At 44.3% G+C, this 24053-nt stretch overlaps 1 protein-coding gene across 1 annotated transcript in view; it reads left to right on the top strand.

Moving 5' to 3' along the window:
• Positions 1–1865: 1865 nt before the first annotated feature.
• Positions 1866–24053, top strand: part of otog (otogelin) — a 48529-nt gene continuing 26341 nt past the window's right edge. Inside the window, exons 1-23 of the mRNA XM_067491200.1 lie at positions 1866–2164; positions 2348–2405; positions 3128–3185; positions 4711–5782; positions 6774–6875; positions 7375–7532; positions 8689–8810; positions 9116–9324; positions 9731–9861; positions 10307–10413; positions 11990–12099; positions 12631–12756; positions 12838–12946; positions 13389–13435; positions 13821–13966; positions 14957–15089; positions 15661–15838; positions 17203–17327; positions 18078–18290; positions 18701–18866; positions 19804–19878; positions 20374–20417; positions 20559–20724. Of these exons, the coding sequence (XP_067347301.1) occupies positions 2089–2164; positions 2348–2405; positions 3128–3185; positions 4711–5782; positions 6774–6875; positions 7375–7532; positions 8689–8810; positions 9116–9324; positions 9731–9861; positions 10307–10413; positions 11990–12099; positions 12631–12756; positions 12838–12946; positions 13389–13435; positions 13821–13966; positions 14957–15089; positions 15661–15838; positions 17203–17327; positions 18078–18290; positions 18701–18866; positions 19804–19878; positions 20374–20417; positions 20559–20724 (3731 nt within the window). The 5' untranslated portion in view covers positions 1866–2088. The remainder of the gene's footprint in view (positions 2165–2347; positions 2406–3127; positions 3186–4710; positions 5783–6773; positions 6876–7374; positions 7533–8688; positions 8811–9115; positions 9325–9730; positions 9862–10306; positions 10414–11989; positions 12100–12630; positions 12757–12837; positions 12947–13388; positions 13436–13820; positions 13967–14956; positions 15090–15660; positions 15839–17202; positions 17328–18077; positions 18291–18700; positions 18867–19803; positions 19879–20373; positions 20418–20558; positions 20725–24053) is intronic.

Below are 24053 nucleotides of genomic sequence, written 5' to 3'. Positions count from 1 at the left end.
CGAAAAACAGCCTCCTAACTTCATAAAGTAGTAATCAGTTGTATGTGTTGGCTCAGTGTTCTTGACTTGAAACTGAGATGTTTCAAACTTAAAACAATGAACTGATTTAGTTTTGTTGTCGTTCTGTTTGACAAAGGAGCCTGGTGGTTCAGTGGTAAAGCATTGGGTTGGAATCCCACCACACCAGGGGGAACCTTGGTGCCGGTCCCCAGCGCTGATTAAAATCGTAGGGTTGCGGCAGGAAGGGCACCCGGCGTAGAAACTCGTGCCAAATCGAGGTGCTGAACACGTTCCGCTGTGGCCACCTCTAAAAGGACAAGCCGAAAGACACTGGTTTTGACTTCACCAGCCAAATAGTTTCACAATGTCAGTCACCAATTCATTAACACACCAGTGACAGCAGAGCTGCCATGCAGGGCCCTGCCTGTCCCACCGGAGACAATTTGGGTTCAGTTTCTTGAACAAGGAAAGTTTAACACATGGACATTAAGGGGAAGCAGGGACTCAAACTGCTGACCCTGTCATTAGCTGGGGAGGCTGCATGAGCGAATGGCGAGAGCGGGTTTATTCCTACTGCAACCTTTTGAATTTTTTATTTTTTAACCACTTGTAAAACTGTAAAACCACTTTTTACAGTTTTTCTTTTAATTACACCCCCCACCCAAGTCTGCACCCCTCTCTCCTCTACTGGTCGTGTTCCCATTTATGAAAGTGGACACCTCTTGACTGGGCCACACAAAGACGCTGGGGGTCTCTGAGGACTTCAGTTAGTCAAAGGCCTTTTAACCCAGACAGACACAGGAAGTGTTTCCTCCGCCGAAAACCAGACTTTCACTTGCAAGTACCAGACTGTGCACACAGTGACACTGGGTTCACCTCAGCGATATTAGATGTTAGACGTGTTGGGTTCAGGCCAAAAAATGAAGATTCACCCTAATCTGGAAAATACTGCAAAATATTACACGCTTAAATGTTTAAAAATGACTAAAAGCCTAAACTATCGACAATCACAAGTCACATTTGTTGATACATCACCAAAGTAACTCACAAACTGAGGCCAATGAGGTGATTAAAATCCACAAAGCCCCATGTTTGTTCGCACAGTCTCCAGGTGACGTTTCGGCCTGTAGGTGGTAGCAGAGGAAATAGTCAGGTGATCATTTTTATGTTCTCAATTTAAATCTGTAAAACTTTCTCCCCTCACGGTTTTCATTTTCCATTGCTTTTTAAAACCTCTAAATTCAATGTCAGTGTAAATTCTAATGCGGTTTTTCATTTGACAAAATGTAATTTTAAGTTAGCAGAGACCGAGTCAAGACAAACTTTCAGCACCAAACTTTCATCACAGTTCTGCTGCTGCTGATTATGAACAGAGGAGAAAGAGCCTACTGTGACTAATTTTAATGTAAGGATCCTTTTTAAAAATTGAAATGTAAATTAAAAATTAAAAATTAAATGCAGCTGGTGTTGAATTGAAATGTGCCTCGGAAATGTTACAATAAAATACTATTGGCTGATTAAGTACTGGAGCAAAGGGGCTTTACAGTTACTTTGCTGATTAATTTTATACAATTTCCACTAATACATCATTTTACAGTTTGGGTTATATATCTATATTTATTTCAGCTCTTTTACCATCTAAAGCATCAGATCACCATATTCTTACCTCTGCTGCTGCAGTGAGGCTCCACTATTAACGTGTCATAAATGTTTATAAAGTTTGATATAACAGAAATCATAAAGTACCTCACTGTTGTCTTTGTTTAATTTAAATGAAACTCAGAAAATCAACCCTGTCTGCGAACTGAAGTGGCTTCTCTTTAAATTGCTGCCTTCTTCTTTCCTGCTGATCACCGCAGTCCAGAGGGCAGATCATCGGCGTTTTTCCACGGCTCGGCCCCGCCCACACGCGCGCCCACCTGTGCATAATTTATGCTAATGAGCAGGTGCAGCGGTTCTTGGGGCGCGCGGCGGCCGCTCGGGGATGATCCGGATGGAGCAGCGCAGGGAGCAGCGGGAGTCCAGCCGCGGGGTTTTCATCAGGTGATGCTGTCCACACCCGACTGACTGCGGATCCGCGAAACACGAATGGATCCTCATTTAAGACGTAGCTGGAAAAGGCGTTTTCACTTATTCTCTTTGTATTTTCTCCTAATTTATCAAGGTGAGTCACCTGTCGGGAGAAGCCTCTGATCTGCTGAAGTGATGAGAATTATGAGAAAAATATTCCGTTATGTTGACGCATTTCTTGTGAAAAAGAGCCAAATGTTTAGTCTCTGAACACATGTCAGAGTGTGGGTTTGTCTTTTCACCGAAGCTCTTCTCTCACTGATTTCCCTGATTCCAGCGCATCTTTCCTGGGCTGTTGAGAGAGTGAACGTTTCTAACTGGGAAGAGTTTAATAAGTGAGTGATGTTCAAGTCTCTTTCAAAAGCAGTGCGGTGTGATTTTTTCTGCTGCTGTTTTGATGTTGGCTGTTTGCATTGTGACACCTGAAAGGAAAATGTTTTTTTTATGAATTAACTCAATGCAAAGTGCAGTAAACGGGAAAAAAGCACCAGTTCTCCTAAGTACTCTGACACAGTTATTCCTATAACATATAGTAATTATGATTTGAATTAATAAAAACAGAAAAAATGTTTCTTTGTTCGTCCTAGACTGGAATTATTAGATGATTAATCAGTTGCAAGTGAATCACATTATTCACTAACTAAAAATAATTTCTAAGCAACAAAAAGTCACCACTTTTTTCTCAAATGTGATTATTTTATGTGTTTTCTATTATTATTATTTCAAATATTATTTAAAGTATTTTTATGAGTAGGTTTGGAATGAATGTGGCACAATGTAAGAAACTGAAAAACTGCACATTGTCACAATTTGTAGGACTTTATTGAATTATTGTCCAAAGACCTTTATTGACAATAATGGTTAACTGTAAGTTAGTTTTTTTATTTTATTTGGCTCCTTGGCAGCAGTTGTTTGGTTGCATGGTAGATGACTTGTTTGATGATTTGGTTGGTTCCTGGTTGTTGGTGGGTTTGTATTGTCCGGGTGGGGGTTGGGGTTGGTGGGGGGGGGGGAGACTGGAGCAGAAACAAACCTGTCCTTGTTCTCTGTGTCCCAGCAGCAGGAGCAGCAGGATAAAGCAGCAGAAATGGGACACCTCTTCCCAGGGAGGGCAGGTAGGCAGCCGCATTGATCATTGATGCTGATGGAGCTGCTTCGGGCGGCGAAACACTGCAGTCAGACATCAGCGAAAAATCTCCAACACTCACACCAAAGCACAAAAGAACAGACCAGCACATCAAGATGTGTTTTTGTGCGATCCAGTATCTCCAAGTTTGCACTTCAATACTTTGTTTTTTTGCCTAAACTGTGGCTGTGGATCCACAGACATTGTATGAATAGGAATAATGTACAGAATATGAGTAAACACAAAGGTGTAAACACAGTATGTGCAGCATATTAAGTGGGAAAATGTAGTTTAGTTGTGGTTAGATTTTTCTAGAGTATTTGAAATACATTCATTTCTCCGCAAAAATGTACAAATGTCCCATGAGATCTGGTTGAGACTGTACCTCAGTGACACATAGTATAAACGGAAAATACATTGTTTGTTGACGAGCGCGTTAGGAGGAAAAGTAAAGGGACATTTGGTCGTCAGAGCAGAAATGTGCAGTTGCTGCTCTGTCGTCTCGCTTTTTCCCTACAAGAGTCTCTCTGCCTTTTGTCTGAGAGAGACGTGAGAATCCGGTCGAAACAACGGCCTCTGGTAGACGGACAAAGCGATTAGTAGCGTAGGTCAAAGGTCGAAAGGGCAGAACCCACGTCGGATGTCTGAGCACACGGTGGCTCAGTCATTGTTCATTGTTGCATCCGTTTGTAACATCTGGTTCTGACTTTTAACATCTCTGACACCGATCGACGATTAATAATTTACATTCAACCCCCCGTTCTTCACCTTTGCCATCTGCTTTGTTCACGCTGCTTGACATGAAAGCCTCAGTTCAGGAGCTCAGGTATCCACAGAGGCTCACAGTGAAAATATTCCACAGGTTGTGAGCATTTTCTTTTTCCAACACAGCATGAAAAACCTCTTTCTGTGAAGCTTAAATTGTTTTTGGAGCCAGCGAGAAAACGCATTTTGCTTCAGTGAACTCGGTAAACGTCTCCTCGCCGCAAACGACAAAGAGGAGCTGGTGCTGGCAACGGCGTCCTGGAAGTGACCGAGGAGTAATGAAGGCTGGATGACAGCTCTTTTCTCTCCGGCCTCTTCCTTTCCCAGCGCTGCTTCAGTTCCATCCTCACCAGTCAGGACTCGGTTTGGCAACAATCTTTGTAATTCTGGGAGGAATTCTTGCCCTAACAAAACCCAGAATTGTAAAAGTTTCGAGTGTGCTTCATTTTAATCAGATCTTTATTAATCTGTCACCTGAGACCCGAGCTTGTTTTTCCAGATTTGCTTGATATTATGTTGAACTCTGGAATTAATAAAAAGAAAGAAGAGCGTTACAAGGACTTAATTTTGGTTTGCTGGAACTGGGTTTTTGCTCTCTTTGCCAAACAGTACCAAGGTCCAATATGAAAATAATCAGATTTAATGTAGTTGGTGCAAGAAGCACTGAAACATAAGCAGGCAGGATCAGGTGATGCTATATGAGTGAATTGTTGAACGAATACTTGCTGATACAGTTTCTCTCCTTGAAGGACCTCCAGACATCAGCTGCTGCACTGGAGACCAACGCATCTTCCTCCAGTACTTTAATGCTCAACAGGACTGCTACGTCCTTCAGCTCAGAGAGGATGCCGACGTCCTCCTGGACCCTCAGCTCTGACCCGGCATCTGCAGCCACATCCAGCCAATCATCAACCAGCACAACAGAAACCAAACGCCCACCAACCAGTGCACCAACCAAGACAGTATCATCCGGCCAGTCACCAGGCGGCACAGCACAAACCAGCCAATCACCAACAGCCACAACACTGAACAGCCAGTCACGCGGTACCACAACAAAAACCAACCAATCATCAGCTAGCACACAATACAACCAATTACCATCCACCACAGCATCTAGAAAACAATACAGCCAATCACCAGGCAGCACAAAATATACCAGCCAATCACCAATGACTACAACACCAGTCAGCGCTTTTCCAACCACCACAACACAAGCTAACCAATCATCAGTCATCACAACATCAAACCCTCAATCACCAACTAGCACAGTAACAGCCAGCCAATCACCAACGAGCACTGAATCTGGAATAAAACCAGTAGGTAGCACGACAGGTAGTCAAACACCAACAAACAAAGTACCATCTAGCAAATCCGCTTCCAGCACAAGAAAGTCCAGTCAATCACCAGTGAGCAATGCACCAACCGAGACTGTGTCTAACCATTCAGCAGGCAGCACCACAAAATCCAGCCAATCATCAATAATCCAATCACCCACTGTCTCAAAAACATCAAACCAGCTATTTTTCACTTCGGCATCTTCTATTCAGTCAACGACCATCTCACCATCACCTAATCAATCCATAACCAGTTCAAGCACATCACACCACTTCTCGTACAGCTCAGAATCTCATAATCAAACACTGCTTAAGTCAGCACCATCTGACCAATCCCAGAGTATCTCAGCATCACCAAACCAGTCGTCGTCTGCTCCATCATCAGTGGTCAGAGCAGCCTTTTCCCCAGACGAACGTCCAGTCAATATTTCACTGCTGACCCGGCAGGCGAAGGAAGCCTTGCGATCATCACTACGGAGGATTCCAGGTAGGCTTATAACTAATACAGGTGTTGAATTGTAAAAAGAATTTGGTTTGAAACTGCAACATCACAAATCACCTGTGGGTTTCTGTGTTTGCATCCTGCTGATAAGACTGCACCAACCAGGCCAAGCAAGCCGCATGTAATCTGATCAATCAACAGCTTAATGATCATAAACCATTTGGTGTTGAGGAGTCAGTTTAGTTGTAGAAGCTTCAACCTTTCTGTGTTTCAAGTATTCAATACACAGAATGCAGTTTACATATTCAGGGTTGTAAACAGTAATGAGTGACTGAGCTCAGGACCCTGAAAAAGCATCACTTCTTTATCTCCTCTATCATCAGTTTGCACTGTTTTTTTCTAAAGAGCTTTAAGGTTGAAACTCACTCTTAAAGAATCTATAATGTGATTTAAACCAGGCAACAAATGAGCCCCCTGTTTAACCCCCCCCCCCAGAGGGAACAGAAGGAAAACAGCTTTTATCTGATCCCCCCCCTTTTTCCTCACCACAAGCCCCTGTATGGTATCTGTGCTTGTGTGGGACATGGCTGACTGGGCAGACATGCTGCAAAGCCCACTGAGCAGATGCTGTGAGTACAGGGTGAGGAGCCCTCGTTGTGTGTTTGGTGGCGCGTTTAGAGACTGCAACATTTGTCGGGGCCCCAAAACTCTCCATATGAGCGCTGACAGGTGGAGGTGGAGCAGACAGATGGCACATCTTGCATGAATCTGACCCGTAGATTCTCAAATTTGCTGTTGTTGGTTGTCCAGTGTTTAACTCCGTATGGAACATTTGGTCATTTCTTTAGATTTATGTTGCAGTGCAAAACTTGGGGTTTGTTAGTCCGTTGTTTTTTTTTACTGTAATTTGATGTTTAACTCAACAACCAGTTGATTAATAGGCCAGATGTATCACTGACCTCGGAGGAGAAAGTTGTTGATCTCTTGTGTTTCCAGTCGGACGAGCAGCAGTTTAATTGTGTGTTTGTTGTCTCAGCGGTGCCATGTGTCTTTCCCTGCCTGAACGGGGGACAGTGCTTTCAGTCGGAGTCGTGTGACTGCAGTTTGTATCAGGCCACTGGACACAGATGTCAGACAGGTAAACCCTGCCAACACAGCTGCTGTTCCTCTTTTTCAATTTGAATGGCCGAAATGAGAAACGCCGAGGGTGGTTTTCACTTCATGAACTTAAAGAAAACATTTCATTTTGGAATAACATGTGATGTCCTCTGCATTTTCTCAGCAGTTTTCTAACAATGTTTACAGCCGTTTAGTCTTATTTCATTCACTCCTTCAGTTCCGCATGTTTGCTGTTCGGTTCACCTCGAAGTATCAGCCTCATTTCCAGCAGCGGTTTAGTCATTTTGTCTGAACAATCTTACAAGTGAGGGACAAAGCATGAAATGTCAGGTTTCCCTGAGCGGATAGTGTTTGTCCAACACAAAACAGGATCCAGACAAAGACAGAAATGACCCTTAGAAGAAAATGTTGCAGCTAAAGAGACAGCAGGGTAAAAGGAGAGTATTTATTAGACACAGGGACGACTTTAAATGGATCCTCAGGGTCTGTGTTTCCTTTCCTCTGAATCATGTGTCCAGTTCCAAATCCTGGCTTCGAAAGGGAGATGACATGCAGGACGTGGGGTCAGTACAACTTTGAGACCTTTGATGGACTCTACTACTACTTCCCCGGTCGATGCACGTACACCCTGATGAGGGACTGTGAGGAAACCACCCAGGCCAGCACTGTCATCCAGGTCAGTCCAGACTCTCCCGCACCAGGATGAAACAAATCCAGCCCAAGGTTTCAGTTCGACGCCTGCTTCCATTTGAAATTTCAAAGTTCAGACTGTGTCCTTCTCTAAAACACTCTCCTTTCTGATTTCTGCAAGGTTCAGTCTCAGCCTGAGGAGAAGATTTACTTTGAAGATTAGTGAAAGCTATCTGGTTATTAGAGTCAATTACCATTAAATACTGCAATTACCCCCTATGCCTTGAAAGCATCTGCAACAGACCGAGACTTTGTTCCCCTGAAAAGGCAGCAGATAGTGTAGCTGCAGATGGGAAAACCAAAAAGGAACAAGAAAAGATCCAAATGCATTGTGAGCACGGGTAATATACTCATAGCCGCATTAATAAAACTACAGTGCTACAGAACCTTTTCCTTTTCTCAGAATTCCTATAAAATAGCAAACGTAGGCGTCAGATTTTATGGTTGGGTTTCAGCATTTAAACCAGTTTTAAAGGAGAACTTGTTCTCACATTGGTGCCTGTGATTTATTATTTCTTCAACTTATTAACCTCCTTCCTCATTTGTTCACCGTTTGAAAACTTCAAACTTGAAAATAATCAGTCAGGAGGTAGAAAAGGTTCAAAAGTCAAATGGAAAAAGGTCAATACACTGAGACAGAGGTTGATGGCTGCTGATGCCTTAATTATACTTTTTACTGGGCTGTTCCATATCTCCTCCCATGGGGGGAATACATGTTTTTTTATTGATTTAGCATTATTTCCAAAATTACTCTGGTTTTCATATTCTGGCATATGTCCACTCGTCAATAGAGCCTAAGTCTTTTGTTTCCAAACTGATCAGTAATACATTTAAAAAAGTTTAAATTCATACAGTAATATCACGATAGCGACCTCACAACACCCCGTCTTTCTGTTTTGAATGGATCCATCCAGGATCTGGCCTTGTCCTTGAAAACCAGCTCAGTCCAATTTTAACTCAACTTCTCAACTAAACCTTTCAACCCAACATTACCCCGCACACAGTGAACTAAATGTCTTCCCTCTAGTTGGCATGTTGGGAGCTACATTTCTACCCTACACTTTGTTTTGGAAACATGTCAGTGCATCACAGTGTTTCTGATGCGACTTTTGATGGACGCGTTTCCAACTCGCTGTTTTCAGATCCACAATGACCCGAGCTGTGGCTCCGCCCCCTACACCTGCCACAGGTCTGTCAGCATCTTCCTTCCGTGGGAGGGCGAGCTCCGACTGCACGCCTCCAACGTAACCTTCAAAGGTCAAAGGTCAGCGGTGCAACACCAAACACAACAACCAATGTTTTTGTAATAAAAATTATTTATCAGTCCCTTTTCCCTCTTTGAGGACTTCTTTATCTCAGTACATGTTTGATCAGGTTCAGGTGACTCATTTGTTCCTCAAGAGACAATTTAAAGCACATAAGTGCACATGTAGGCATCGTTTACACACTGCGGTAATAATTATAGTGGTAGCATGTATTACATGTGTTATTAGAATATAAAATTATATCTGTTGAAGAGGAAAAGGCTGGAGTTGGTTTTCATGGATGATACACAGTCTCTGTATTTAGCTTGCAGCTTCCTCATCACCTCCACGACCTGCAGCTGGAGCAGATCTCGCGGTATGTTCTGGTGACACAGGAGCACGGCTTCACGCTGGCCTGGGACGGACGCAGCGGCTCCGTCTACATCAAACTCAGCCCAGAGTTTGTGGGCAGACCCTGCGGCCTGTGCGGCAACTTCAACGCGGACGTCCAGGACGACCTGAAGACGAGCTACGGTAGGACCATCTGTGTGTGACAATGCCGCGAGCCGTGAGATCCAGGCTGGACGTGTGGGCCAGAATGTGTCGCTACGTGTAGTTAGAGCCCACATGGAAATATCATCATGTCAGTGCTTAGAAAGACACTTAACCAAGTTGTCACTTGGGAGCAGCTCTGCTCCTGTCACCTGCATTCGCCCGAGTCCAACCATCTAAGAAAGTTTTCCATGACACATTTCAGCTCTTAAACTCCAAACAGACTGTGCACTAACATAACTACTTCAAGAACAAAGCAGCTTGTAGCATCAGGATCAAATCAGGACACATGGTCTGAAATTAGACAGTGTGGTGGTGAAATTACAACTTTGAATCGAAGATACACGCTCAGGTCTTGGTTTTCCATCTCTTTCTTGCTCTCTTCCAGGTATGCTGACTCAAGAAATCGAGATGTTCGGGAATAGCTGGGCGGAGGCAGAGCCGCACCACTCCCACTGTCCCATGGTACCTTCTGGCTTCTCTTCGCCCTGTGTTGCAGTAGACGCTCACGTCCTGCTGGTAAGACGTCTGACAGCAACTGTGTGCTGCCTGCTGCAAAAGCAAAAGCAAAACCACAGCAGAAAACACAACACAGTTATTTTCAGGTTAATGAAGCTTGTAACCGACTTGAAATCAGTAGAAATGAGGTTAGTTAATGTGGTACAGACACTTTGAAAAAATCCATTAGAGGGTCACTGTCTTCAGCTTCACTTGTTTGCTTTGATTAAAAATTTTACACAGAATACATAAAGTCTCTTGTTAAGTCTGCCGTGAAAAGGGATTTTATCTTTAGAGGAAAATGTGTGAATGCAGGAATTTCATCTTTGTTTCAGAGGCACTTTGCAAGTTCTAATTAAAAAATGACAGCAGTATCTCACTCAGGTTGTTTTGTCTGATTACACCTGTTTAGTTGGAAATGACTCTGCTGAATGATTCCTAAAAAATGTGCCCTTGTGTGTTGCAGAAAGTGGAGGAGGTGTGTGCAATGCTGCTGGATCCACCATTTCAGAGCTGCCACGACTTCGTCAGCCCGCTGTCCTACATGGCCAGCTGCTCCAATGACCTCTGCATGTAAGAACAACAGATTCGCAAACACTACGTTGATCTCTGGCAGCAAAAGAGCAGCACATATGACATTCAGGGAATCAGGTCTCTCATCAGGAACTGTCTTGGTTTAAGAGTTGACTTTGTGTCCTCTTGGTCACCGATGGTGAAGGTTCAGGCCGAGCCCATAAAATCCTAAGGCTTCATCTCTTCAGCGTTCACTGAATTAAATTCAAAATGCTTGAGACCTTTTAATTCCATATGAGTTAAATGTTCTACATTTTATTGGTCAGAGGGACAATGAGGACTCGTATCTAGGTGTACGAATAAATTGAGATTGCTAATTCTTAAGTAGTGTTATTGGACAATCATTTAGTCCCCTGTGCCCCGCTGGAGACTTGATGAGTAAATTAACCATTTAAAAATATTAAGGCTTTTACTAAAAATTACACATTTAAGATCAAGATTTAGTTGATGAGCCGCCTACTTACTGTGGCTACAAGATGGATAAATAATCATTTTAATCAAGTGCCACTGTGTCTCCTTAGTTTAGACACATGTAGGCACCTGATGACTTTGAGTGTGTCTTTTTTTTTTTTTTCACTACTAAAAGAGGGAAAAAAGAGCATTTCGCTTCCCGTCATGCATTTTCCTGAACTGACTCGATTGGAAATCGGAGGCGGACAGACGCAGCAGTGCTGCGCCGTCTCCGGGCTCCGATCCAGCACTTTGGTAACTGGAGGGAAATTTGTGAGTGTGCAGGAAGATTCAGAGTCAGCATTTATCCAGTGGTGGACGACGTACAGACAGTTCGCAAGCATCGTTCACCGGTCTTCAAGTAATCACAGAGAAATGAGGGTTTTTAGCTTCCTCACTTCACTTTCTGCACTTTTGTCAGTTGAGACGTCTGGTGGCCTCTGGTGGAAGATTTGACCATGTCTGACTTTGTCGTCGTCTTGCAGCGAGATCTAAAAGTACACAGTGGACACAAGAATGGACTGAAACCAGCATAAACTCCATTTGTTTCTACTGACTAATAACTCGACAGATAATGTCCATTATCACACATCACTTTCTTTACAGAATTGCTTAAGTACCATTAACTTACATTAATTCAACGTGAATCCACTAACTTTGGTCTTAAATGTATCCACTCATGTCCCCAGTGCTGCCTTGTTTTTCTCACTGGAGTCTTTTTAAAAAGATGACTGTGAGCACTTTTGTTGCTTTCTGGTTTAAAATGACTCCACTCCATGTATTTCAGTGGCTCTGGTCCATGATCCTGAACGTGCCCTCCTTCTGTGAGTAACACTAGCCCTCGCAGCCCTGTTACTACAGCTCACACTGACCTGGAGCAGAACTTTCTGTGAAACACAAAACATCTGTGTTCACAAACAAATGTATCTTGTGAGATTGAACATTACTGATGCAGCCATACTACAAAGATTTGCGACTTTCAGCGCAGGTAGCTTTCGGTTTCCTCTCCTGTGGAGACGCAGCTGGCCGGTCGCTGTTTGTTGGAGCTGCAACATACCTGGCGCTGTGGACACAAGTCCGCTGGCTCCACTCAAACAATCTTTCTCTTTCTGTCACTCTGTTGAAGGTCGGGTCCCAGTGGTGATGAGGTGTGCCAGGTGTTCAGTGAGTATGCCCGGGCCTGTGCCCACGCTGACCACCCTCTGCATGACTGGAGGCAGCACATTCCTCGCTGTGGTACGTTTCTCCAGGTGTTTTGTGTGTGTGTGTGTGTGTGTGTGTGTGTGTGTGTGTGTGTGTGTGTGTGTGTGCGACAGGAGGCCAAGAAGCTGCACACAAGGTTAAACCAAACACAACAGCAACAAGGAAGTGGATGAACATCTGGCTGCTTTAATTTACAATTGTTCATCTGATAAAAAAGATTTTTCATACTAGAGCAGAGAGTGTAGTTTCAGATTCCTGTGTTTTGACTAAAACCTTTATTTTCTAATAATAAAAATTCATTATTATGAGATGTGGACAATTATGAGAGATTGTCTCAATTATTTTTCTTTGTTTAAAGCAGTGCACTTAGATATAGGAGACAATACAGAATATAACTCCCACAAACATGTTATGACTAACAGAACGTTTAGTGGAGTCACGGGGGGCAGGCTGCCTAATGGAAGTTGTATTGTCTTGATGCATTTGGGTTCCGTTGGTCATTCGGATGGAAGTAGCTAAACTCCCCCATTTAACATCAATGTTATGTTTCGTTTTCGGGACCAGCGATGCAGTGTCCTCTGAGTCTGCAGTACAGGGAGTGCATCAGCTGCTGCCCGGAGTCCTGCAGCCTGGAGCGGACGTGCATCGACAGCAAGCTGGCCTGCTTGGATGGGTGCTACTGCCCAGAGGGTGAGTTCAGATTCCACCTGTTCCAACAAAGATCCGTTTAACACACACAAAAAAAAATCTTCTGCTGTTGTCTGTCCCCAGGGCTGATTTACGAGGACGGCGTCTGCGTGATGCCATCTGACTGTCCCTGTGAATACCACGGCATGTTTTACCCGTCTGGACAGACTCTGCAGGAGGAATGCAACAACTGGTGAGCAGTGTTTGACCTTTGTCTCAACGTCCTACGCCATTACAGACTGTGGACAAAGAAACTGAATTACAGCCACAATTGACTCGTAAATGCTGTTTTTTTTATTCTGTGAAGAAGTGAAACTGCAAAGGCTTCCAGCATTTCCATAGTGTTTAAACCATGGTTCTAACTACACTCCACGATCTGACAAATCTCGTTTTACCTGCTTGACACCTGGGACCCCATATGGGCACATGTGAGACTTTGTGAGGCCATGTTGCATTACACATTCTCATCATGTATTAAAAAACCCAGCACATTGTCCTGCAGACTCCACGCTTTCCTTTTAATCCTCTCAGATCTGACCACCTGGGCCCTGTGTGTCCAGTTTCTGTCAGTGATCCTGCTGATTAGCTCAGTCTTTCATGTTCCCACCTGTGGACGTCTCTGCTTTCTGTTTCAGCACTTGCGTGGGTGGAGTGTGGAACTGCACTGACTACAGCTGTCCAGGTCTGCGCCTCCTTATTTTGCTCTAAATTCACAGTGCAGGGTGCAATGATGTAGGAAAGTAGCCAAAGATGCTTTAAAAAAGACACTTTTTTCCTCAAGATGCTATATTCTGAACATCTTCTTGCTATGTAGGTAGCTGTTCAAGTCAAATCCACACGTAGTGCTAATCACAACCCACCAGTGTCCAACAAATTTGTGTCTCCATCCGCTGCTGTTATTTGAAAAAGAACCAGGCTAACATCAAACTGTGGATGAATTAATTTGAGGAACATTACGATCTTTTCTTCGATCCACCTCTGTCTGTTCTTGTTTTAGAATAATTTGACATTTGACATTTCCTCAGATAAATGATGTAGATAAGTGAAGAATGTCTCACTGTCTGCAGGCGAGTGCTCGGTAACTGGTGATATGTATTTCCAATCATTCGACGGGCGGATCTACACCTTCCCTGCAACATGTCAGTATGTTCTCGCCAAGAGCCGCAGCTCGGGGAGGTTCACGGTCATCATCCAGAACGCCCCCTGTGGAGCCGTGAGTTTTATTTTCAAAACCTTCTTGCTCAAAAGCGATTTTTTTTTTCTATTTTAGCTTCCATCTAGATCGCATCACAATTTAAGTGCTCGGTTATTCCTGCTGAGTCCAGGTCCTTTTTGTTGAAACCTGAAAAGCGGCTACAGACTGAGAGCTTCCTCTCCTCCCCATGCTCTCAGAGCCTCTGATTTCCCAGCAGCCTCTGAGCTGCTCAGCAGACTGGGGTGGAGACGAGATATAAGATGTCCCACTCATCAGACCCGAGGCCTGACACCTGTAACAGCCAAGCGAACAGGATTAGCATATCTGGCCTGACTGACAGTGCTGTGGACAGCTTTGTAGTGAAGAGAGAGGTGGAGAGAGGCATCTGAAGGGTGGGAGACTTGGACAGAGAGAAGGTTATGTGGAAACAGGAGGCGAATGATGGGAAAAGTAGAAGAGGAGGGGGAAAAGGGGGTCGCGGGTGCAAAAACCTTTCAGCTACGGGGCTCAGCCAGTTCTGAAAGAGGCAATTCACAGAGACAGATCGCTTACTGTCACTGATGCACAGGCTTCCTCACTCTGAGAAACATCAGAGCAGCAAAGTAATTAATCAGACTTTACTTCAGTGATGTGCGGATCAGCAGCCACGGTAAGCTGCACTGAAGCCACGTCCTTCCCTGCCTAACTCACAAGCAGTCCAAATGTCCTCATGCAGACAACAGCAGTCGTGTCCTTTGTTTTTTGTCCGGTAATGAAAACCTGAGGTCTGTTGTTGCTCTGTATGTGCTGAAAGCCACTGTGGGCTAATTCCTACGGACATTTGACAATTTGAGGATAAAATCATTTTTCTCTTGTTATTTAACTCAATTTCGTCTCATTATTTTGCTCTTAATGTGTTGCTGTGTGTGTGTGTGTGTGTGTGTGTGTGTGTGTCTGTGAGGGAGAGAGAATTGCTTCTGTTTGGGGAAAATGTCAGTCTCTTATCACGCCATCTTGTCTAAATTGCAGAATTTGGACGGGGCCTGCATCCAATCAGTTAACCTGGTTATTGACGAGGATCCAAGAACAGAGATTACACTGAGTCACGTCGGAGAGGTCTTCATGGCCGGACAGTACCACATCTCCCTGCCCTATTCTGATGGTAAACCCCTCATCTGTTATCATCTTCCAACATTGTTCACCTGCAGCGCCCGACTTCTTTCAGCACTCTGTGGGTCATGGCAGAGACAGATTGAATGGCAGCTTTGCCATTGAATTAAAAATTTCCCCCAATACTTTCCCGAGTTAGAGCTTCCATTGTGTCGCACAGAATGCTGTCCCTCTGAGTATTAGTCCCTTTTTGAGCCAGCTTTTTCATGGCAGGCGCATTCCGTCAATTAAGTGAACAGGCTTTCTGTGTTTTGCGCTGAACTGTGTGAGAATGAGCCAATATTTCGGTCAATCAACCGATCGAATGTGCAGCTGCAAAACAAAGAAAAGATGAAAAGTCGAAGCACAGAAGAGTGAGGATTTGATAAATCGATTCAGAAAATCATACTGGTTCAAGCAGCTCAGACGTGAGGATTTCTCTTTGCTGGACAAAGCCATTTGTTTAAGGACATCATTTGAAAAATATAAAATCTAATAAATAAGATGTTTGTAAAAGCTTATTGCAGAGGTGAATGCATATGCACTGATGTCCACCTGAAAGCCCAAATGTCCTCCTCCCACAGACACCTTCCACATCCAGGAGCTGTCGTCCATGTTCCTGCAGGTGAAGACGGCGTTCGGCCTGCGTCTGCAGTACAGCTGGAAGGAGTTTCGTCTCTACCTGCAGGCCAACGAGCTGTGGAAGGAAAACACGGTGGGGCTGTGCGGCACCTTCAACGGCAACATTCAAGATGACTTCCTGTAAGTGTGCGCCAGCTGACCTTTAACCCTTCCCGCGCCCTCTGTTAACCTCCGCTTCTGCTTCTAGTTTAAAATGAGAGGGCATACTCCTGTTTCAGAGACAGAGGGAGGCGATGGTAAAGTGCTCTCTCACTCTGTAATGTACACTGGTGGCTCACCATCAAAAAGCTTCGCACTCTGATAAACTATCTCATGTGGGCCAGGTGAGCGGCCAACTGGACACTTCAACAAGAATGTTACGGTTGGTAAGGTAGGGTGAACTGTACCGTTTCGTAATGGCCGACTATAGAGGGCGATCATCGAGTGGTCATATGCTGCTAAGAAGAAAAGTGGGGCTCACTTTGCCCGAGGGTCCGCAGACAGGCTGCTAACATGTTCAACACTGCAGGGAGGTGTCTTCAGACGTCTGTGAGCGAACGCTGATGCCAAAGCAGCGCAGACCTTGGGTCAGTTTGTGCTGCGACAACAGTGGAAGAAAGTAATGAAGTACAAGTATCTGTACTTAAGTAGATTTAATTTTTTTTAAACTTTTTTTACTTCTTTCTCCACTATCAGTTCCTCCTCCCATGGTCTTTTTCTAAGACTAATTTGACATGTTAGCAGCACTGAAAGCTGAGCCAGCATGCAGTAACTTTACGCTGGGTTTGTTCTGTCTACAGAGATCTGCATTCACTGCTCAAGAGCGAAACCCCCCAGACTCACAGTCTATTGTCAGACATAAAGCTGCTGAATTCATGGTAAACTGCATCTTTAAATGAGGATCATTGAATGTCACATTCACTCTGCCATGTCAAGTCCATCAAACAACGTTTCCTGAACTTGACCTCGCGTTGCCTCCCTCTCCTTCTCTCTGTGCCATGTGCCCAGAAAGAGGGAAATGTGAAGCAGAGCGAGGCCAGTTCCAGGTGTTACTGCACTGAGAGCTGGTCCCTGCCGATTCATGCATTCATATGATTGATGGACTGAGGAGCAGCAGCATGCACCAGTCCTCCGTGGGGCTACGACCATCCACTGTGTTTACTTGCATCAAATCAGGTATGAAGAACAAACTAAAGCTCCAAGAGAAGCACAGAGCTTCACACTCATGTTTCCTCCTCGTTAAAGGATTTATTTCTGTGGCTCCTCACCTCATGTGCAGTTCTCTGGACATTTTCTCAGTGGTTGTGTCAATGTTTTATCCTGGAAATGACAGAGCTGTTAGTGAAACTGTCACTGTCACTGTGTGATGGTCCAACATGAGGAGCTTAGAAAGAAAAGTGAAAAGGCTTCAGATCATAAAACAGCTTCACGCATCACGGTGCTGTAATCAGTTTTGCTGTGAAAAACAGAGTCATGAATCCCGTCGCTCTGTGGTCCTCCTGCAGATCTCCCTCTGGCATGATCGAAAGCACTCCTCAGCTGTTCGGAAACGCCTGGAGAGTGTCGTCGGCCTGTTCCCCCAGCCTGAGTCCGCCCCAACTCGACCCCTGTGACACGCACCAGCAGGCCGGTCAGTTCCTCAGCTTTGTTTTTCTGTTTCAGCATCTCCTCTTGGTTTAAATGTGAAGTAACAGAAACGTACGTCAGAAGAATAAAACATCACGCGTGATACGCTGTGGTGATGATGACGCGAGACTTTAGACAGTAGGCTTTCAGTTTTCAGGCTCTGGTCACTAAATTTGCTGATCAGGGATTATTATGTATTTATTCACAGGGTCTATTCCAGATTTAAGTAGTATATGAACATGTTAACATATTACATATAATCTAATCTAATAAGCACATTTGTTCAGGGCTTTTATTGTGAAACAGCAAAAGAGGCATTTGTCCATTTTCGAACTCAAGCTCTGTATTTGTGCAGAAACAACTGCAGAAATATTAATATACAGCCACACAACAGGCTCATGGTGCCATAGTGAAAGATTTTGTATCTCGGTGCCAAAAATCTTTTCCCCATTACAGTGATTAACACAGAGGACAAGATTGTTGACTTTAGATTTTCTTCCACTTGTCCTACATTACCTGTCATACAGAAATCTGAAATTGCCTTAGTGGACAGTTACACAGATTTTCTTTTAATGTGCGTGGATCTGTGGTGAGTACAAACAGACTAAATAATCTGCTGTTCACCTTGCTGAAAATCAAATTTCCTCTTCCTGATGACAATAAATATCGACTGATAGATTGACTGTCAAACATCATGTAGACCGTTATGGGACAGTCAAGTGTGATGTTTAATGAAAGCTCTTCCCCTGCTCAGTGGCGTATGCCTCAGAGATGTGTGAGGTGCTCAACGGGGATCTGTTCTCAGCCTGCCACGAGTACCTCAGTCCGGCTCCCTTCCATCAGCAGTGCCGCTCAGACACCTGTAAGTGCGGCACGCCGTGCTTCTGCTCAGCACTGGCCCACTACGCCCACCACTGCCGCAGATTCTCTGTCATCGTTGACTTTCGTTCTCAGATACACGACTGTGGTGAGTGTTCAACCTGTTGTACGACATTAGACGCAAAGTTAGTCTGCAGGATGTTCAGCTGCTACTGATGCTGCATTTATGGTTCATTTATGACAAAGAAAACCTCCTGGAGGTTCTGGTTGGTCCCCAGATATGCACCAGGTGCTTATTGCACCAAGGTTATAAAAAAACACAAAGCGTTAAAAGTCCAGCAGCACCTAATTATTAACGGATAACACTAAAGAAACATTATTAGGAGGTTGTTTGCACGTTGGCGTAATGTTGCTCTGGATAATGATCAGCACATGTGGTGTTTTCGTGATGTAACAATGGTACAAATGTGAAATGACACTTTGCTGTAAGTCACCGTACGGAATAATGTAATGTGATGATGTGGAAATGTCTCCTCTGTCCACAATATCTCCCGGCAGCGGTCACCTGTCCTGCCACCATGCAGTACGGCACCTGCGTGTCGTCCTGCCAGCGCCGATGCTCTGCCCTGTCCGTCCCGCAGCAGTGTGGGGAGGAGTGTGAGGAGGGCTGCGTCTGCCCTCAGGGATCCTTCTACAACCATCGAACACACACCTGTGTACACAGGTAAGGCTGAGGAGTTGGCAGCTCTTTGCAGCAGATAACAACACATGGACACAGCTGCAGCACACGGATCATCTTTGCATCAGGGAACGTTCTCAACAGCCACTTTGTGCTGCATTTGTCAGGTTAGCGTTTGTTTCAGGAGCGAACTGGGGGCCAAGTTGTGCATCAGAGCAGCTCCAGCTCTGGCTGCTGCTGTGCCCAAACAGCCCCTTTCAAAGTGATATTTGTATCTGCTCTGAAGTTTGGGTCAGTCTTTAAGTGGAAAGCCTTGTATCTTTCCTGCAGACGTTACAGAGCCAGAGGACCTCTCCCTTTCAGCCTGCTCTGCCCTAGAAGACATGCAGCTTAATTCCTCTTAAATGTCCCGGGTTCTTACATCCTAGTGCAGCGCGGTGCCTTACTTACCATGTGATAGAGTTACATCAAGGAATTCACCGTGAAACCCCCCTTTCATTCCCACTCGGGCGGGGTACGACACAGACACCTGATAACCAGTGAGAAAGAATTTGTAGTACAGAGGCCGATGTGTGCCGCTGGCCTATATGCTACAAAGGCTTTCAGCCTCTGCTCAACACACTACACTGCTACGTAGACCTGCTGCTCTTTTTTATTCTTTGCATTCGCTGCAAAATTCGCCGATTTCTCCTCCCAAGTCTCCTGATCTGTCCCCCAGTACATGAAATACTCAGTTTAATGTAACACAAAACCACATTCAACATAATTCTTTAAACAAACTGAGCAGCATGTGGTCACTCAGAACCTAAGCAGTCATTTTGGATTCAGGATGTTTCTGGACATGTTCAGTCAGCTGATTCAAAGCCATGTGCTCATACTCAAAGTTTCATTTCAAGTCCTGCACATGGATCCTTGATGTGAACTGTTATTTTCTCTGTGTGTTTGTGTGTTATCTGTGTTATCTGGTGTGTTCTAAACACAGGAGCGAGTGTCCGTGCAGTTTCCTTGGGGCGGATTACGAGCCGGGAGATGTGATCATGACGTCAGCAGGTGTTCAGTAAGATCCTCCTCAGATCTCACCCACATCTGAATGTCACTTTTTGCTCTTTTCTGTTTCTGTTTTTCATCCTTTGGTGTTAATTAAGTAATTAAAGACCATTTTCAGAGATAAACAGAGGCTTAGAGAAAGTTTCAGATTTGCTGTGGGCCACATTCTTTAAGTTCTGTGTCTTCATCAGGCTGAAAACCGTGGATGACTCTTTAGAATTATATGCTAATATTCTAAACAAGGCTTCAGTAAAAATCGAAAGCCCTGCACGCTGCAATGTTACCTAGACGCCACAGTTTGAGCGGTTTGCTACAACACGCTGAGGTGTAACTCTGTATTTTAAGGGTCTTCTTTCTCATAGTCCCAACAAGTCTTTGCAAAGCAGAGAGTTAAAAGTGTTAAAATCAAAGAAATTGTGCAGTAGTAAGTGAATAATAGCTGATAAACAGGTTTAACATGTGGATGTATCTTCATCATGTGAGACCTCTGCGTGTCCCCCTGCAGGCTCTGTCTGAACGGTAAACTCGTGTCCCAAACACCAGAAAGCGGTGAGTCCTCTCAAACACGTTCTTGCATCCTCTCTTACTCCTGAAGCTGAGCAGAGGAGACGTCACATGAAGTCGCTTCTTGATGTTAATTAGAACCCTGGTGGACCCCTGAACTTGTCCTTTCTGCCTCATGTCTCGCAGACGGGTTGTGTCCAGCGGGTCAACTCTACCAGAACTGCTCAGAGGGGGAGGACGCCCTCCCGCCGGGACGGGGCATTGCTTGTGAGCACACCTGTGAATCTCACCTGCTCAACCTCACCTGCTCAACACACGAGCCCTGTGTAGCTGGATGTACCTGCCCTGCTGGGTGAGTGAGGCCGTGTCTGTTGCTGTGAAATCGACTGACCAGACTGTTAATTCATGAGTGATGTTATTGCTTTAAAAAAACATGATGTGCATTGAAACGCATCCCTGCTGCTTTCAGTTCACTTCTGTACTTATAGTAATTATAGTCATTTGAAAATTAGATTCTGAAAAATCCCATTTACCCCCTGCAAAGCCTGGATTTCAGCCAACAAACACACGCACAGGAATGACTGTGTGGAGTAGCCACAGATACGGGACTGGTTGGTAGTTAGCTGTCTGAAGCTGTGTTTATGCTGAATCAGGTTGAAGCTCTGAGAGACACTGATTTTTCTTCTGATAAATAAATGTTTCGTGGATGTTGGTGAAACCTAAAGCTGTGAGTGTATGAGGTAGACTGGGTAGCTGAGGTCACCAGTAGGTCAGACAACACACTGGTTAAAATGTCACACAATCAGGAGGTGGACACTGAGTCAGGGAACATAAATTCCCCCGTCTGGGTGACGCTGGTCACCACATTCAATCTCTTCTGTTAGGCATGAGGTCATGAAAGTTATATTTTCCCCCACTTGTTTTCTTGCATCTCGGATCCATGAGCATTTAAGACAACTGGACATTGTGTTCCAGAGCAGGCTTGGTTTTTACAGCCTTAGAGCTGTCCCCTGGTCCACTGACGTCTAATTGGAATTTGCTGCAATAATTTCCTGACATTCATCTTTGAGATGTTTTCATTTCTATATGATTTAATACCCATTTTCAAGTCTTCAACTGTGGTCAACAAAAGCAGGTTTCTTTCCACCGACAACAAAGGCTCCAACTTATGGATCCTTCACAGTCCAACATACCCAACAATTTACCGTTAAAAAGAGAAAACGGTGGCCTCAAAGCTGGAATACATTGATACAAATGTTAACAAACCAAGAAGGCTTAAAACCTCAGGTTTTCATAAAACATGTTAGTGATGATAACTAGCCAGCTGCGAAGGATGTGGGTACTGGATTGCGATACACATTCTGCGTATGCAGAGTCAGGTTGGAGTTTTTCTGATGGTCCTTAAAAGCGTTTCTCCAAGCTGTAGCAACAGCGTTTCGTGTTTTTTTTTTTTCATGCAAGGTTCCTTCAACACGTGTGCACGTGTGCAGAATGTTCAGGCCAGCAGAGGCTGCATTAGTTTTTAAAGGTTTTCAAACTTCCGCCGAGTCCGTTTGGTCAGATCGTTAAATTGACATTTGGCATTTTCTGAGTAACATAAGCTGATATGTTAGAAGCTAAAGGAATTAGATCTGGGCACAACAGAACCCATAATGCTCGTCCCTCGCTGCATTAACGTCATGGCTGCTAATGGCCATATTTCGAACCAGTCTCCAGATCAGCTGTGGGAGACAAAAGTCCTTTAACCCAGGAGATGAGGTGGACAGACATTTTGTGAGTAGGTTACAGTCATCGGATCTCTCTAATCCCCTCTGGCTGTCACCCGGGGGGTTAAGTGGTTTCACTCTGTGACATCAACCAAAAGTCATCCCGATATCAATATGAGCAGGACGTATAAACATGTCCTAGTTTATGACGACTTTCCAGGGTTTATGTTAGAGCTGGTCGACTGTTTAGGGCTTGTTCACTAACAAGGTTATTAATGATCATTTTAACCTTTTCTTTTTCTTGTAAATCCAAAACATGTGGCACCAAAAACACAAGAACCCCCAACAAATACCCATCTGGAAATGTGAAAACATCCAGTTACGATACATTAGCCAATTTATTAATAAGCGTAATAAAACACATATTTAATTTGGACCCCTTAAATTTCTTTCTTTGACAAGATATTTCACAGTTGAATCTATTGGCCACAAAACATATCCCTCTATTTTCTGTACTGACTCTGTGCCTGTACTGTGATAAACTAAAATTACCCAGAAAATATCGCCCATGTTCATGTATTCTTGGGTTCTAGTTCTCGACACATTGTTCACTGTATTTTAGAAAACCATTGAAGGTTCCACACACAAAACCACGACACTACAACCGTCATATTTTATTTACGGATGCTGACATTCTGTCTACAATATGACTTCTTTGTTTTATTTCTGGCTGTTGTTCGATGTTTTGTCGAACATTAAGAGATACAGTGACACAGAGAAAAGGTCGGTCAGCTACAGAGAAGGCCACCCGTACATCACCTCTGCCGTGATTCACCTATTCCCATTCGCCACGAAAAGCAAGCTGACCTTTATGGAAACGACACCTCTGACGTCCAGGCTGCCAGTCATGGTACGGTGTTTAATAAATCCCTGAAACCTGAGAGTGTTTTGATCTAATTTTCTAACGAGGTTGTGGTACAAAGGGAGCTCATTCAGCCTGGACTCAGCCTGTTGGTGTCTGGATTAGAAAGTGCAGGAACCATCAGACACTTTTAAAAGTTCACTGGTTGATTCACCTGATGCATCACATTCACATATGAAAATGAACAGCAGCATTGGAATGGATTGAAGCTGCTTATTGACTCTGTTAGGACAGACTTTCCTGTCTTACAGTATCTTCTGTGGCCAATTCTTTCAACAGGACATAATTGTACAGCACATATGCACAAAAGAAGTTTAACTTCACACAACCATTTAAACAACACAAAAAACCCTTTTTAAATTTAAAAACAGACATTTAAGGTTTGGTTGGATGCAGTCCAGAACACGCGAGGATGGTCAAAGTCCAAAATAATGTGGATGTTTGTTCCCTCTCGATTGTGCACAGTAATAAATTACTTCCCTGTGACAGTTCGCACTGCTCTGGGAGCAGTCAGCTGCCTGAGGACCTGTAATGAAAGAACACAATCGTCAGGTGCGTTTAATTCCTCAGCCATTGTTGTTCCAGTTGGATGTGGACGGCCTCCTTCAAGCCATCTGTCTTCTCTGTCCAAAATATGGACTCTTGTCTTTCAGGTGTGGGTGGACTGCTGAGTCTTGGTCTCCCATGTTGCATTTGTTAAGCAGCAGCGTATAAATCAGCGCCATCTTTGCCGCATTCGACAACAAATACTGCTCCACATTCTGCTCATGTCTGGATGTTTTCTCGTTAGTGTGGACGAGCTTCTGCCTCAGTGTGTTGTTAGGGTTGAAATGTGAACACGCCACTCGTCTTTTTTACCCTGTCTGTCCTGTTTGGAGTTTTTCGTAGCTCGGACACACACAGGTTTTTAGTAAAATCCCCGATTCTGTTTTCCTTGTTGACCTGGTGCTGTAGACTTCTGATCATTCCCAGCATTTGCTCCAGAGGTTGGTGAGTGTCGGAGTAAATGTTGATCCTCCGTCACTCTCCCATGTGAGTCTGATGTCACTGTCC

Source organism: Channa argus, chromosome 2 (genome assembly GCF_033026475.1).
Source record: "Channa argus isolate prfri chromosome 2, Channa argus male v1.0, whole genome shotgun sequence".
NCBI classification, from domain to species: domain Eukaryota; kingdom Metazoa; phylum Chordata; class Actinopteri; order Anabantiformes; family Channidae; genus Channa; species Channa argus.
Note: the sequence above shows the minus strand (reverse complement) of the source record. Positions and strands in the feature narration are given on the sequence as shown.